This window comes from Xenopus tropicalis, chromosome 2 (assembly GCF_000004195.4).
Source record: "Xenopus tropicalis strain Nigerian chromosome 2, UCB_Xtro_10.0, whole genome shotgun sequence".
Classification (NCBI taxonomy): Eukaryota; Metazoa; Chordata; class Amphibia; order Anura; family Pipidae; genus Xenopus; species Xenopus tropicalis.
Window position 1 is genome coordinate 163,174,665 of NC_030678.2, and position 16,619 is coordinate 163,191,283.

A 16,619-nucleotide genomic window follows, 5' to 3' on the forward strand; every position below is an offset into this window, starting at 1 on the left:
CTGGAGGGCTGTAACCTAGTTACTTGTAAACGTCCCTATTCGTTCTTTAAGATCAAATGAGATGAAGTTGTATGGAGAGATGAACCTCTTGGCTGAGACAGGACTGGGATTACTATAACCAGTAAAGTCACAAAAGATCAACAAGGAGAAACTGAATTGATAGGGACTGATGTGAGCACTGCCACTGAAGTGAAGAAAAGATGAAAAAAAGCCTGCCGATTTCTTTAATTGCTCAGCTAGTGGAAAAATCAGCCAGCAGGGTCATCTTCTAAAGAACATTCAGGAATGACTGACTGTTGTAAACCCTGAGGGGTCTTTTGGGAGCTTAAAAAAAGGATTATTAGATGGAGGAACCTTGACATGGTCCTCTGCTGGGGTTCTGTAACCTAGTTACTTGTAAACATCCCAATTTGTTCTTCAGGATCAAATAAGATGAAGTTGTATGGAGAGATGAACCTCTTGACTGAGACTGGTATTACTATAACCAGTAAAGTCACAAAAGTCCAACAAGGAGAAACTAAATTAATAGGGACTGATGTGAGCACTGACATTCTCTGAAGATACATGAAAAGGAAAGGCAACAACAATGAACACTTAACCAGAGGTAAACTTAGAGGTGCCCTCACTGTAAACCAAATGCTCTGGCACTAGGGCATAACTGGGAGGGCATATATTACTGATTCTACTCTTTGCACCTACAGATTCCATCAAACAGGAAAGAAACTGCTTTCAAATCCTGCCCCGAAGCTGCCAAGAATCAGCTGAAGAACTCTCTTTGTTGTATCGCCGAGCTTTATTTTATTCTATATAATTTAAGAATTAACCAACTTATTAAGCAGCAGAGTTATGTGGATCAAAAAATGTTTTTTTATTGCCCTTCCTATCAAAATCTTAATAGGTTCAAAGTTATATGAATAAAATAAAATGATTCTTGCCGACTGAATGTTCTAAATGACCTCAAACTTTTCCATATGAAGAGGTGGGCACAAAGGATAACCTCTACTCTAGTACAGAAATCTGACCATCTGTTGGTTGGTTCCGAGATAAATTAATTATCTTCCTCTTGTTACATTAATCTATTTCTCTTTGTACCTCTATGAGACTTTCTCCTAGTACTGTCCCCAAAGTGTTATTTTTTTTTTCCTGTATGCGTATTTCTTTTCGTTCTTGTGGACATGTGTGAATTTGTTAATCAGAAAAATCACAATATGTGAATTAAGCTACCAAGCAATGCCCTTCCATTTAATCAAAACAGGGATTGTTTGTCCATATATTGCAATATATTCAAGCTGGCCAACTACATCAAAATAAGCACAACTTTCCCTTTGTTGCTATTGTTTAAACAGGAGCAGTGGCCAGCTCCATGTTGTAGCTCCCAACCTTCCCAGCTACACTCAGGTGTCCCCGATGGTGGGCAATAAAAAAGGCAAAAAGTCCAAAAATTGCTGCAAGAATAGTCGTGTGCCCAAAAATTGCCGCAAGAACAGTCGCGGGCGTCAAAAGAATAGTTGCACGGCCCAAATTGTCGCAAGAATACTCGCGCATCCAAAAATTGACGCAAGAATAGTTGCGGGCATCAAAAGAATAGTTGCGCGGTTGAATTTGTCAACAGAATAGTCGCAGGCGCCAAAAGAATAGTCACACGTCCAAAATTGTCCAAGAATACTCGCGCATCCAAAAATTGACGCAAGAATAGTTGCAGGCATCAAAAGAATAGTTGCGCAGTTGAATTTGTCAAAAGAATAGTCGCAGGCGTCAAAAGAATAGTCGTGCATCAAAAGAATAGTTGCGGGCGAAAACATTTTAGTGTGCGACATTTTCGCAGTTTTGCAAATCTTTCAAAAGATTTGTGAATTTATTGGTGAAGCGAAACAGGACAGTTTCACTCATCACTGGCAAACATGCCTTTTCGATGTGACTGTGCCTTTTTTTTTTTTTTACACAACCGCAAATTTTCCAGGCAAAAATTTCACAAAACAATTTGCCAATGGCCAAATGCAGAAAAAATTGGCAGCGAGTTAAGAAAAAGTTGCAGTTGCACCAAAAAAGTTGCCCAAAAGTTGGGTCAAAAAAAGTTGTGCGGTAGCCGCATTTCGCTAATTTTTTGGCAAAGCAAAATGGGACAGATTCACTTATCACTAACAATAATAATAATAACAATGTATAAGTTACTACAAGATAAAGCCTGAGCAGTTAAATGATTTGACAAAAGTAACCAAAGTGGCCTACACAGATTTTTGTGATTGTATTTTGAAATCATCAAACCGCTATGGGGATGAGATGAACTCAGCTGAAACACGCGCACATCCGTATATCTATCAAAGGGCTTTGAAAGGACAGCAGAGCATTTTATTTATTGGTTTAATATTCTTTTTCATATCCATTTTACACTTATATCTACCCTGCTGTTTATGTTTGTGGTTTTGCTTATTAATTAGTTTGAAGCTCGACAGGGCAAAGAATGGCTCGTCCTTGTGTGCAGATATTTATGCACTTGAATTGTTATTATTGTATTGATCCCAGTGCTGTCGTTTGTAATTTTACAAAGCATTGCATTGTTGGTAATGCTACATTAATACAAAGACATATAATGGCAGAAAGCTGAACTGCTGAACTCACCCGTGTGTCCTTAACCTTTTCCCTTTAATCTGCTTTACTCAAAGTTAAGGGTAAGTGCAACATGGTCTTACTACTCCATCACACTGTTTGCTGGGGGACTAATGATTTTAAATGCACTACAGACTTTTGGGTAGTGATGAGCGAATCTGTTCCATTTCGCTTCGCCGAAAAATTTGCGAATCTTTAAAAAGATCCGCGAAACGGCGAAAATGTTGTGCGACAAAAAAAATTTGTCGCCCGCGGCTATTATTTTGTCATGTGGCTATTGTTTCGTCGCCCGCAGCTATTATTTTGTCGTGCGGCTATTGTTTCGTCGCCCGCGGCTATTATTTTGTCACACGGCTATTGTTTTGTCGCCCGCAGCTATTATTTTGTTGTGCGGCTATTGTTTCGTCGCCTGCGGCTATTATTTTGTTGCACAGCTATTGTTTCGTCGCCCGTGGCTATTATTTTGTCGCGCAGCTATTGTTTTGTCGCACGCGGCTATTATTTTGTTGCCCGCGGCTATTATTTTGTTGCCCACGGCTATTATTTTGTCGCGTGGCTATTCTTTTGACGCCCGCGACAATTCTTTTTTGGCGACGGCGACAATTTTTGGACGTGAGGCGAATCCATGCCTGGCGAAACATTTCGCCCATCACTACTTGTGGGGTTATGTAATTAAAGACTCTAAGTTTGCCCAGGAGCAGTAACCCATAGCAACCAATCAGCAGGAAGCATTTATCTTATTGGTTGCTCTAGGTTTTTGTTTCTGGACAAACAGTGCCTTTTATTACATATAGGGGTTAGAATGCCAATAAGCAGTGTAGGACTCATGTACAATGAGGGGCCTTGACGCGGCACGTGAGCTTACACATTTTGGCCAAAGTGTGGTAATAACATCCATTTACTTGTACAGGTATGGGACCTGTTATCCAGAATGCTCGGGACCTGGGGTTTTCCGGATAAGGAATCTTTCTGTAATTTGGATCTCCATAACTTAAATCTGCTAAAAATCATTTAAATATTGAATAAACCCAATAGGATGGGTTTGCCTCCAATAAGGGGTAATTATATATTAGTTGGGATCAAGTACAGGTACTGTTTTATTATTACAGAGAAAAGGGAATCATTTAACCATTAAATAAACCCAATAGGGCTGTTCTGCCCCCAATAAGGGGTAATTATATCTTAGTTGGGATCAAGTACAGGTACTGTTTTATTATTACAGAGAAAAGGGAATCATTTAACCATTAAATAAACCCAATAGGGCTGTTCTGCCCCCAATAAGGGGTAATTATATCTTAGTTGGGATCAAGTACAGGTACTGTTTTATTATTACAGAGAAAAGGGAATCATTTAACCATTAAATAAACCCAATAGGGCTGTTCTGCCCCCAATAAGGGGTAATTATATCTTAGTTGGGATCAAGTACAGGTACTGTTTTATTATTACAGAGAAAAGGGAATCATTTAACCATGAAATAAACCCAATAGGGCTGTTCTGCCCCCAATAAGGTGTAATTATATCTTAGTTGGGATCAAGTACAGGTACTGTTTTATTATTACAGAGAAAAGGGAATAATTTAACCATTAAATAAACCCAATAGGACTGTTCTGCCCCCAATAAGGTGTAATTATATCTTAGTTGGGATCAACTAATATAGACAATATAGATTAATGCAGCTTAATTAGGATCAAGTACAAGCTGCTGTTTTGTTATCACAGAGGCGGCATTCCCATAATTAATTGCTTTGAAGATAATGCTTTCCAGATAAGGGATTCCATGTCTGTGTTTCTTATAAAGGTTTAAGGGTGCAACCTATGGGCGTTCTATATGCTTTTTCCATGCAATGGAGTATCATGTGAATCTTTATTTCACTCTGTCACCTGGATCTATACCTACAGCAGGGAATTGTTACACCAGGACCATCACCGGTGCTAAATTGCACATCCGCTTCTGCCCATAGCAACCAATCAGCAATTAGTATTCCACGACCAGTTATAAAATTAATGCAAAAGTTTTAATAAGCTTCCATAAATGATTGATATATCACCTTCTAAGTAAATTGGCCCAATCAAAACTTAAATGTAGAAAATACATATATTTTTGGCAAGTCTTTTGTTTGTTTATGGCCTCCTTATTGTTTTATTGCTCATTCTTTATTACCATGTTGTATCCACATTTTCCTTAGTTAAACATAGGAATGGTTACTATTCTAATGAAGCACTGTGGGTGACTGGTGCAATCTGTAACTCGCTGGAATAAAGGAATGTGGGGGAAGAATAAAGGTGATTAAACTTAAAAAAGAAGAAGCATCACGTTGCCCATGATTAGAAAGATAGCAGGAATAAACACAAATAGGCCATGGAGAAATGATCTGGGAAATCAAGAAAAATAAATATATATATACACACAATTACAATGGATAGGAAATATTATGACAATCACATGTGAAAATCTCTGGCAGCAGAGATAGCGACTTAATGAAGGAGATCATAAAATTCTTCCCTCGTCCCTCTGCCTTCACCTTTTCATTTTTTTTTTTCAGTTCATTACCTCATTCCCATGAACAGCGAGGGCCGCGTCTTGCTGGGAAGGGTCGTGCTGAGCAATAAGAATGACAAACACAGTGTCCCCAGCAGAGCGGCTTTTTGGGTTTTGTTTTGCAGCTCAAGTATCAACATGAATTGGGCAGGAGCAAGTCCGGATCATACCAGCAGCCCATAATATATATATAATGAACACTGTTCTTCATTTGCCCAGGTTTGTGAAGACCAGGAATGTATCGGGGGGGCTGTAGAGACATCGGATTCACTAGAAGGCACTCAGTTGGTGTTTGCAGTAAATAAAACCACACTTACTAGAATAATCATGGTTTTATTTTATCTTTTGTGACTCTGTGATTAGGAAACACAATTGTCTTTCCTAAAAAGGTATGGCAAAGTATACATTTGAGGTGTGTGATGTGGACTGCAGGGGGATTCCTAGTGCATATAGGGTTAAAATCCCCTCCCAGTTGGATAATTAGGAGGCAGCTGAAGCTGGCCATACACGTGGCGATCCGACGATGTTTCGTACGACCATCGGTCGCACGAAACATCGTCAGATCCGCCACACACCATTCAGGGCTGAATCGGCAGGTAAGGAGGTAGAAACAATAGGATTTCTACCTCCTTCTGCCGATTCAGCTCTGAAGGGAGAATTTTGGTCAGGCGCCTTCTATGGCGCCCGATCAAAATTTTCTAACCTGGCCGATCGACGAGCCGACCGATTTCAGCAGCTTCCTGCGACATCGGTCGGCTCGCTGACATACCATACACGCACCGATTATCGTACGAAACGAGGTTTCGTACGATAATATCGGTGCGTGTATGGCCACCTTGAGAGAGGAGCTGCCTGGAGATGTAAAAAGGGGTGTGTTGCCATACCTAGGGGTCACTCAGAGATAAAGGTATCTCAGAGCAGGGGGCTGGGAGTGCTGCCTTAGGAACTCCCAGAGGGGATGGGGGTGCTGCCTGTCTGTGTTAGGAACTCCCAGAGGGGCTGGGGTGCTGCCTTAGGAACTCCCAGAGGGGCTGGGGGTGCTGCCTGTCTGTGTTAGGAACTCCCAGAGGGGCTGGGGGTGCTGTCTGTCTGTGTTAGGGACTCCCAGAGGGGCTGGGGGTGCTGCCTGCCTGTGTTATGGACTCCCAGAGGGGCTAGGGGTGCTGCCTGCCATTGCAAGGAGCAGAGGGAGCTGTAAAAAAGTGTATGAGAGTTGAGAAAAGCCAAAGTTGGCTGGTGAACTGGTGGAGAGTTGGCAGGGAGGGAGAGTTGGCAGGGAGGGAGAGTTGGCAGGAAGGGAGAGTTGGTAGGAAGGGAGAGTAGGCAGGAAGGGAGAGTAGGCAGGAAGGGAGAGTTGGCAGGGAGGGAGAGTAGGCAGGAAGGGAGAGTTGGCAGGGCTTGGTGAGAAGCCTGAGTGTTCATGAGTGTGAGAGTTGCCGTGTGAAACTGGGGGTGGAGAGAAACCCTGAAAAGTGTGAAAGTTACCCTGGAAGATGAGAGTCAGAAAGAGGAGACAAATCTTGAATATGTTTTTTTGAAATGCTACAGAACTGTGATGTTTATGTTGGGAACAGTTTGCCCCAAATAAAACTGTATTTTTTGCCAGAAGAAGTGGTGTCCCTGTCTCTATGCTCCAGATCCTCTGCGTACCTGCCTATTTATAGCTAATTTCCCCCACAAACTACATGTCCGGGCAGATGACTTGCCACACTTTGTTTTGTATTGTTGAACAAATATGAGATAGTTATAAAAGAAACTAGTATGGAACTAGTATTCACAATAGGAACAACTAAAACTGTGTGCTTCATTATCAGTCTGACCCTTGTAATAACGGAGCACTTACTGTAGACTTGGAGTTGACCTCGGAAAGCGTTCTTGCCTCGGGAATTCTCCGCTTTGCATTCGTATGTGCCGGCGTCTTCCAGTTGCACATTTGGAATCTCAAGAACTGCCTGGGCTTTTCTTAAACGCGCCTTACTAGGAATGAAGCCACTCACTTTTCTCCATGATATTGTAGGAACAGGGCTGAAAAAAGTTAATAGGATCAGGTGTTATTTATTCTTTATGGTTTCTTGTAATGTTAGTCAAAATAAAATGCAGATATCATGGCTAACACCATGTGTGCCAACTGATACATTAGCTATACAAATGTCTGCTTGCCTTTTCCCCCTTCAATAGACTGAAGATGATACAGTACTGTATAAGCACTATATAGTGCTGTATAAGCACTATTAGGCACTAGTTGCAGACTATACCACCAGTGGGTGCCAGGCAACCCTGTCCTTACAGCTATCCATAGGAAAAGCAGTAAGTAGGGTTACAACCTGTTTGGTTTGAACCAGACAGCCCAGTTCTTCAGGTGTCTTTCCAGTTCAAAACTTTCTGGCAATTTTTTTCTGAAAACTGGGAAGAAATCCAGCCAATCGCTCACAAGTGGAGCATTAACCTCTGCTTGGGATGTCATAACCCCACCCCAATATATCATAATCCCACCAATATGGGTGTAATATATTTTAATGACCCCCTCCCCAAGTCACTTGTCCTGCCCTGATGTCATTAGCACACCCCTTTCCCCGGTTTTAACTAAGGGCAAACATGGTAACCCTAGCAGTAAGTAGAGAGATTTTCTATGGCCTGCACTTCATGTCATTCAGATACACACTTGTCCCCCATGAATACAGTGCTGCTAAAGGCAGGTTGCACTGTATCCATGGGGCACATACAGGTCTATTTTGGACAATTTAGAAATCAGAAAAGCGCAAGGCCAGACTCAAGTGAGCAAAAAAACACGAGGACTCATTAACGTCGACAAGTGAATTAGCAAAATGATATCTTGAGTGCAATCATGTTTTTTCCCCACAATGCATCTTTTTTCCCAGAAATCTTCCGCATAATGTAGCCATGGAAAATTTGCAGTTGCGCACACCAAAAAAGTTTGAGAATTTTTGACCGTTTCACAACTACATAGAAGTTGAGCTGAGCACAACTACATAGAAGTTTGGGGAGTGCATTTTAATGCAAGTGTTTCAATGAAAGTGGTTTTACACGCAACCCACTGAGGGAAAAAGCACAAGTTGCCCGCTGCACTTGCGGATGTAAATGAGCCCTGGTGATCTATGCACATTGCATTTTTTTTTACCAACAATGCAGTTTGTTTATTTGTTTTTCCATAATTCAACTGTAGTTCCAGTTGCAGGGGGATGATGAGCCTGATACAATTGCAACCAATGCACTTCATCAAAAAAAAGTCTAAAAAGACGGCACGGTCGGACTGGGGGGTGCAGGGCCCACAGGGGCTCCTTCCCTAGGGGCCCTGCAGGTCCCCGCCGGCCGTGTCCCCCGCCCCCACCCACTGCCCTCCCTTGTGCGTGCACAAATTTAACGCGTGAGGGGAGGAACGGTCGGGCAGAGGGAGCACCGCAAGGGTCAGATCTGGGCTTCCGGGGTCCACTAGGATTTTTCCCAGTGTCCCGGTGGCCGAGTCCGACCCTGCTAGACGGTGCCACTTTTGGCCTCGCCGACAAAGTAAAATCCAAGGACAAGTAGAAGGTCAGGTATAATCCTACAGGTGGCAGAGTATCATGAACTGTGTGGCATGGGTTTCAGTTTGCTTTCTTTTTGCTCCAAAACTTCTTTATTTTGTTCTATTTAAATTGGACTTCAACAAACGACTTTGCTAGAGGCTATTTATATGGGTTTTCCAGATGAGCAGCCGGGGAAATGGCACGTTTTCTTGCACCCACCCCTTTATATTGACAGGGTAGAACAATTTATAACTACATTTTCTGTATTTTCCGTTACTCCAAGATTGTTTCTTTCTACCTATGAAACTTTTGCAGAAGCCTTTCTTAACTCTAAGCCAATCAATATCCTTTTCTTCACAGTCGTCCTCTATAACAAATAAAAAAGTTGTTTTTTTGTGTTTTATAGCCAGGTGCATCTTGTGGTCTGCAAACACAGGTAATGGGCAAACAGAAAATGTAATGAATATTGGCGAAGGCAGAAAAGCAAGCCGTAAATTAAATGGAGTTTTCAGTAGAGCGATAAATTAGATGCGCCATACAATGTCATTGTAAATGGAAAACGCATTTGGTCAGACACAGTAATAATACAAGTGATCTGATTTTCGGCTAATGGCTGGAAAATGAGATAAGAAGCAGTTGTACTCTAAAAATATCCTTATGTTGCTGATTGATGGAGTTGACTCAGATAACCTTTAATTGCTTGATGGGACAAAGCTTTTGTTACAACGATGTTTTATTGCGGGAACGCCATGATTAAACATGCCTTTTTTTTTCGTACAGGAGCATTTATACTCATCCGTGCAAACTTTTTCATTTTATGAGCTTTGAACAAAGTAATATGAGATGTATTTGTCAATGCAAGTTCCTCACGTCCTCTACCTGCCTAATGTAGAGGCACAAAGACATTTGTTATCAGATTCTGAAACTCTGCTAATATGAATTTCTTGGCATTGTGGCAGCCCTTCGGCAGTGGCTAATGGTTTCTGGGTGAAATTGCACTATGTCTGAGGGACAGAAGGAAAGACATGAGGAGAGAGATGGCAAAAAGAGAATGTAGAGAGGAAGAGGAAGAGTAATAGAGTATGAGAATATACTGTAGGAGCAACATATAGAGATATTAAGAGACAACAGCAACATGGAGAAGATGAAAGAGGTCATAAAAAGGAAAAAAAGATAATTATTCAAGTTTCTCCAGGAGGCGTCCTATGACAAATGCGTATGGTGGCCAGTTTAGGTCATCCTCTGACGATTTGCATTCTCTACATGCTGATTTCAATATGTTGGCTGTCAGCTTTCAAAACAAATTAATGTGAAAACTGTCAGAAACTGTGATGTGCTCTGCTACCTCCATGGTTTTAGACTCCTACCTACATGCTCAGTCCTCCTCCATGCAATGTCAGCCCTACTGAATGTGTTATTAGTCCTCCTTCCTCCTCACCCTAACACTCTCTCAAACCCTAACCTTAAAATTGTAACCTGCTTATATAACTCAGCAACCACTCATACCCAGCCATGCCACTCTGCCAATCCCTGCACTGACTTCACTACCATGCAGAATGAAATTCAAACTATTGACCCCCACATTTAAAGCATTTCATAACTCTGCCCCACCCTACATCTCTGAACTTATCTCTAGATACCATCCAACCCGCTTGTTATGCTCCTCTACTGACCTGCTCCTCAACTCCTCTCTCATTCCCTCCTCATGCTCGCATTCAAGACTTTGCAAAAGCTGCACCCCCTTTCTGGAATTCACTCCCACAATCTGTCTGACTTTGTCCCAATCTTTGGACCTTCAAAAGATCTCTAAAAACACATTGATTTAGAGAAGGTTACACTCATTTTGTTTAGCACAACCTCAGTAGGCTGAAATACCTTGTGCTACATCTCTTACATTGCTTAACTCTGATCTTGCCCATTCCCACACCTTGTGCCGCAACCTTATATCCTTATAGATTGTAAGCTCTTTTGGGCAGTTTTTGGTTGCTTTGTATGTAAATATGTAGATGCAATGTATAAACCCACTTATTGTACATCGCTGTGGAGTATGTTGGCGCTTTATAAATGCATGTTAAACCTTAGGGTTAGCATAATTGTTAGGGTTGGGGTGGAGGAGAAAGAAGCAGTATATAGGAGCACATTGGAGGTATTACTGGCATATTGAGTAATGTGGCATGGGTAGCCAACAAGATTTACCCTAAATCTAATTCTGATGGCTTCAGGCTAGTGTCCCTATCCACCACATCTAGGGAGACTAGTGTTCCTATCAGGGGCGGGCCAAGCCGACCGGGCGCCCTAGGAAACCCGGTCGGCCAACTCTGCCCACCTCCCCACCCCAGGACTAGTGTCCCTATCCACCACATCTAGGGAGACTAGTGTCCCTATCCACCACATCTAGGGAGACTAGTGTCCCTATCCACCACATCTAGGGAGACTAGTGTCCCTATCCACCACATCTAGGGAGACTAGTGTCCCTATCCACCAAACCTAGGGAGACTAGTGTCCCTATCCACCAAACCTAGGGAGACTAGTGTCCCTATCCACCACATCTAGGGAGACTAGTGTCCCTATCCACCACATCTAGGGAGACTAGTGTCCCTATCCACCACATCTAGGGAGACTAGTGTCCCTATCCACCAAACCTAGGGAGACTAGTGTCCCTATCCACCACATCTAGGGAGACTAGTGTCCCTATCCACCAAACCTAGGGAGACTAGTGTTCCTATCCACCACATCTAGGGAGACTAGTGTCCCTATCCACCACACCTAGGGAGACTAGTATCCCTATCCACCACATCTATGGAGACTAGTGTCCCTATCCACCACACCTAGGGAGACAAGTGTCCCTATCCATCATGTCTAGGCTACTCCCATACTTTAGGAACCTATAAATTAAAGCAATAAACTGAAATCAAATTGAAGGCCAGCTTTTTAGATGTGTACAAAACAGCAAATTTGATTGACATGCAGAAACCTTCTTAGTAGAACCTACATAAGAACAAATAGTTAACCTCAATAGACGTTTTCTTTAAGCAGCACAATTCTGGTTCTCCTCCTCATAGCTCTGCATTAACTCACAGAACTGTAGCAGCAAATGTCAGGCTCATGTCATCCTTATTTTATCACTGGTGGGTGTCATGACAGAATAGAAGCCTTAGTGCAACTATTGACACTACTTACTATGCATCGGCTTCTCTGCAGAGATTAATGGGGCTGCACTGAGCCTCATTTGTGTCAGCATTCATAAGACTTTCTCTGGAGTGTATAATAGTCCCCCCTCCTCCAAAAGCTGCTTTTTTTTTTTTTTTCTAAATTCCTAATTAACCTTTTCTACCCTTAAATTATCACCTCCTCCAAACAATTTTAATTATTCATATGCTCAGCGAAGGCTCTGCTATTGTTACACTGAGCTGTTGTGTTTGGGCCCCACTAAACGGTTTTATATAATGAATGTTCCATAGAAGTGATAATGAAAGATCAGGGTTTGAGAGTGACTTACACAGGTTAAATAAACTGCTGTGATCCGACGACCGTATGTGAGACTGTTAGCCTTGAAGACTTGTGATATGCCGAACATAAATATGGTTTAATGAAATGCAGCGAGGTCACGTTGAAGATTGCAGGTATTAAAGGCAACACGTACACTTTGCATGAATTATCCATTGTTATCTCTGCTATAAAGATAATTTATGAAGAATAATTCCTCTGTCTTCTTACATTATAAAAGGACTTTTTGAATGGAGTGCAGGGGTATAAAATGCATTTCTAGCAAGCAGTCATCTGTTTTTTTTGTTATAATGGCACAAATCTTCTGTTATTGTTTGTGTCTACCCCTTTACAATAGTAGCACCACTCATTGGCTACACACAGGATACTGACCAATCACCCCAAATGATACTGATCCAAATCACTTTGGAGCAATCTGCAGTGCCCAGAGATGGGATGATAAGATCATGGAATACACGGGAACATATTGTGAAACAATTTTTCATTTTTAACAGGGGTGTGATCTTACCCGAACAGATGGAGCCGTTCTTGTTTTGATATCACATGGTAACACAACAGTAAAACATCTAAAAGCATTAATTATGTGCCAAAAATGTGGGGTGGTAATTATTAATTTAAATAGACAAACATAACTACTTATCGGCATTGAACATCTAGATCAGGAATTCAGAACCTTTTCCACTTATGAGCCGCACTCAGGCGTAAAAAGTGTTGTTGAGCAACACAAGCATGAAAAGAGCTCCTTGCGGGATGCCAAATAAGGGCTGTGATTGGCTAATTGGTAGCCCCATGGGGAATGCTGGCCTGAAGGAGGCTCTGCTTGGAGTAAAACTGTGTCTCTGGGCTTCCAAAACTTGTTTCCAAGCCAAACTTGGTACTTTGGGGCCACTGGGAACAACATCATAGGGAATGGTGAGCAACATGATCTACGGTTTGGGGATCACAGGTCTACATCAAGTTTGCTCCATCTGCAGCTTGTTAGGGGTTTCAGTAAATGGACTTATCAATTGGACAGAAAATACCTCAAGTACCTCTGAAACTACTGTTATTTTTTACAAAGAGTACTTATCAGTAAAGCTGCCCTTATGTCTGTACCCATTATAGCTGTAGCACAGGGTACTGACCAATCACCTCAAACTATACTGTTCCAAATCAGCTGAGCCAATCTGCTGGGGCCAGAGATGGGATATTAAAGACAACATAACAACAGATGGAGCAGTTGTTGTTTTGGTTTCACATGGTAAAACATCTCAAAACATCAATTTTGTATGTCAAAAATCTGTGGTAATTATCATATTAAATAGAGAACATCTAGATTAGGGATGGGGCAGATTTATACAAATTTATGTTTGTGTAATTTTTGTGTTTTTTCTACAACTGAATTCACTGTTTAAAAAAAAAAAGCAGGACTGTCTACCCACCCCTACCGGTCATTTGAACTGAAGAAGCCACTTGGATGAGTGGTTAAACATTTTCAAGAAAAGAAAAAATTCTCAGAAAAGTCCAGTTGTTTTAGACTTAATTCTACTAGATACTGTATATCAGGGATCCCCCAAACAGTGGCTCAGGGGCAACATGTTGCTCATCGCCCCCTTGGATGTTGCTCCCAGTGGCCTCAAAGCCGGTGCTTTTTTTTACATTTCTGGCTTGGAGAGAAGTTTTGAAAGCACAGAGAAAAGCACAAAAAATTTGTTTTATTTTAAGAAGAAATTGTGTTTTTATCATAAGAAAGCACGAATTGTGGGGACAAAAATTATCAACATTAGTACATAATAATACTATTGTGTTTTTTCAACCCAAATAAAATATGTAAGTAGGTAGGGCTATATGAGACAGGAAGGAAGCAGGCATAGTTCTACAATTATCGCTATAATCCCCTCCTTCACACAAGCATTTTGATTCCCCTTCTTTGGAAGTCAACTGCATTGTGTTGAAGTTTCCAAATACCCTACACCAATATTTTTCAGAAGCTTATCCATTTAAAAACCTGATCCCAATCACCATATTCTTTATTAAAAACAAAGGATAAAGTTGCTGTCCCACAGAAATAAAAGTCCTCTAGAAACATCAGCCCAAGACACACAAAGTGGAGATCGTTGGTGCAAAACTTTGATCCATAACAGTAGAAATGTAATAGATTTGACTGATTTTCCGCATTCTATTGATCCCTGCATTACTATTATAATGCTACCAATGTTCTTCCAACAGCTACAGCCGCTGGGAGAAAAAAAACATTCTATAAAGCACCCCACTGATATATCCCATCTAAATTCTAATGGCGCATTATAGAGCGACTAGAATTTCTTCAGGCATTCATTTTGTTTGTAAACTTGTAGTAATCGTAGAGTTTACTCATTATTTGATATTTGCAAAACATCTCACAGAAAAGCAGCCGAAACCCCGAGATCTAAGTTTTCAGATAATGCAGTTGAAATAGTGTCATTGCCAGGGGGTGGTAGGAAACACAGAGCAGTGCAAGCTGGGGAATAGCCGAGATGGGTTTGATAAGAACACATTCGGAATATTACATCTATACAATCTCTAGAGGGCAATTGCTGTCAACATAACAGCGAAGAAAGGGCCTAATTTATTTAACGCGCATTTCCATGCTAAAGAAAAGATAATTTGTTGAGCAGAAATGTGTCATATACAAACAGAAGTGTCAACTCACAGGAAAGGGAAAAATGATTGCTTATTAACACCTCACCTCCAAAGAGAAAAGTTTGTGATTGCACATCATATCGAGTGAAACAGAAATGCTTTTATTTCCCAGTTATAATTAATTACAGGCCGGAATGGTGGCCTCATGTTTGGTAAAGCATTAATGATACACAAATATTGTAACTTATTGTAGAAGCCATAAGCAGACTTTCATTGATAACATACAAAAAAAAAAGTGACAATTCAGGGGCGTGCCTACACAATCCAGCTAGATGGTCTGAACTGCTCGCAATTTCATTTCAATTCAATAAGTATTTATTAGAAGTCTCTGCATTTTCAAAGATCTGGTAACCCTTCATTATTATCCATCATTTGCCTTCCACATTAACCAATGGTATTGGAGACCTTCCCAGAAGTTAATAAAGTATTGCTAAGCTTTAGATCCCTAGTCTGGGGAAGCCCTTAAGTCTGGTCAAGATCTAACCTATACCTATATCAACCAATCAGATTATTAAGGGTGGGCCAAGCCCACCGGACACCCTAGGGAACCTCAGCCGCCTCGCCCCTGCACCCCCCCCTCTCCCATGTGTGTTTGCTTTTCCATGTGTAATGCCTCTGTGGGGGGGGTCACTGCCCCCTCCGTGTAATGAAAAGTGACTGGGGCAATGACAAGGGGGTGCATACTAGGGGTAGGCAGGAGAGGTACCTGCTTTGCAGCCCCCCATTGTTGCACCCTAGTCAGGTGCCTCTTCTGCCTACCCCTAGTTCTGGCCCTGACTATACTGGAGGCAAATGTTGCTCCTTGTTTTACATTACCCTAAAAAATGCCATAGTTATAAAATAGACCTAAACAGTAGTGATGAGCGAATCTGTCCCGTTTTGCTTCGCCATAAAATTCGCGAAACGGCAAGAAAATTCACGAAACGGCAAGAAAATTCACGAAACGGCAAGAAAATTCACGAAACAGCGAAAAATTCACAAAACGCATTTGTCTTTTTTTGCCCAATTTTGACGCGGCCGCACCTTTTGTGAAGCGACAGCGCACTTATTGACACGGGACAAGGAAAAACATTTTTCCACGCGACGGAAGTTTCGCGAAACAATTCACCAATGGCGAAATGCGGAAATTCGCTGCGAATCCATGCCTGCCGAAAAAATTCGCTCATCACTACTGAACAGTAGTGGGTCTTTAATAAATTTGTCAAATTTGACAAATAGGTTGATTTTTTTCTTATAGTTTTTGCCATATTAGGCCAGGTCACAATTGATGAGAAAAGCTAAACTGCTAATCCAATTCCAGATTTTCCCATAGCGCCAGATGCAATTCTCACTGTTTATCACATGAAACCTCTACTGAAGTCAATGGTAAGAAAAACTGGAACTGAATTATGTAAACTGAATATTGCCTATAAGTTTTAATGTGATACAGCATAAAATAATGTTTTCTCAATGAACTGAATCTGGCCAATTATATATCTATATATATATATATTTCATGGTCACCTCCCTGTTGCATGATATATTAGCTAAGCAAGTACCTTTACACAGGAATAAATACAAAAAAAAATTGACATCAAAGGGGACTTTGTGGGGCGGAGAGGAGGTGGAGCCGTGGCGTCATGGGGGCGGGGCTACGATGCAGTGGTCAGCGTCAATGTTGAGTTCTGCCTGGTTTTCCTAATTATGGAAACTGGGCAGAAGGTATTGACCCAGGCAGCCCTTACGAAAACCCGGCTGTCCAGACAGGTGGCAAAACTACTCTGGGCCTTCAAAAAGTTGCTG

At 41.5% G+C, this 16,619-nt stretch overlaps 1 protein-coding gene across 1 annotated transcript in view; it reads right to left on the minus strand.

Annotated features, from left to right (window-relative positions):
* cntn5 (contactin 5) overlaps window positions 1-16,619 on the minus strand; it is a 778,158-nt gene that overhangs the window by 184,591 nt on the left and 576,948 nt on the right. Inside the window, exon 11 of the mRNA XM_018091747.2 lies at window positions 6,989-7,170. Coding sequence (XP_017947236.1) covers window positions 6,989-7,170 — 182 coding nt within the window. The remainder of the gene's footprint in view (window positions 1-6,988; window positions 7,171-16,619) is intronic.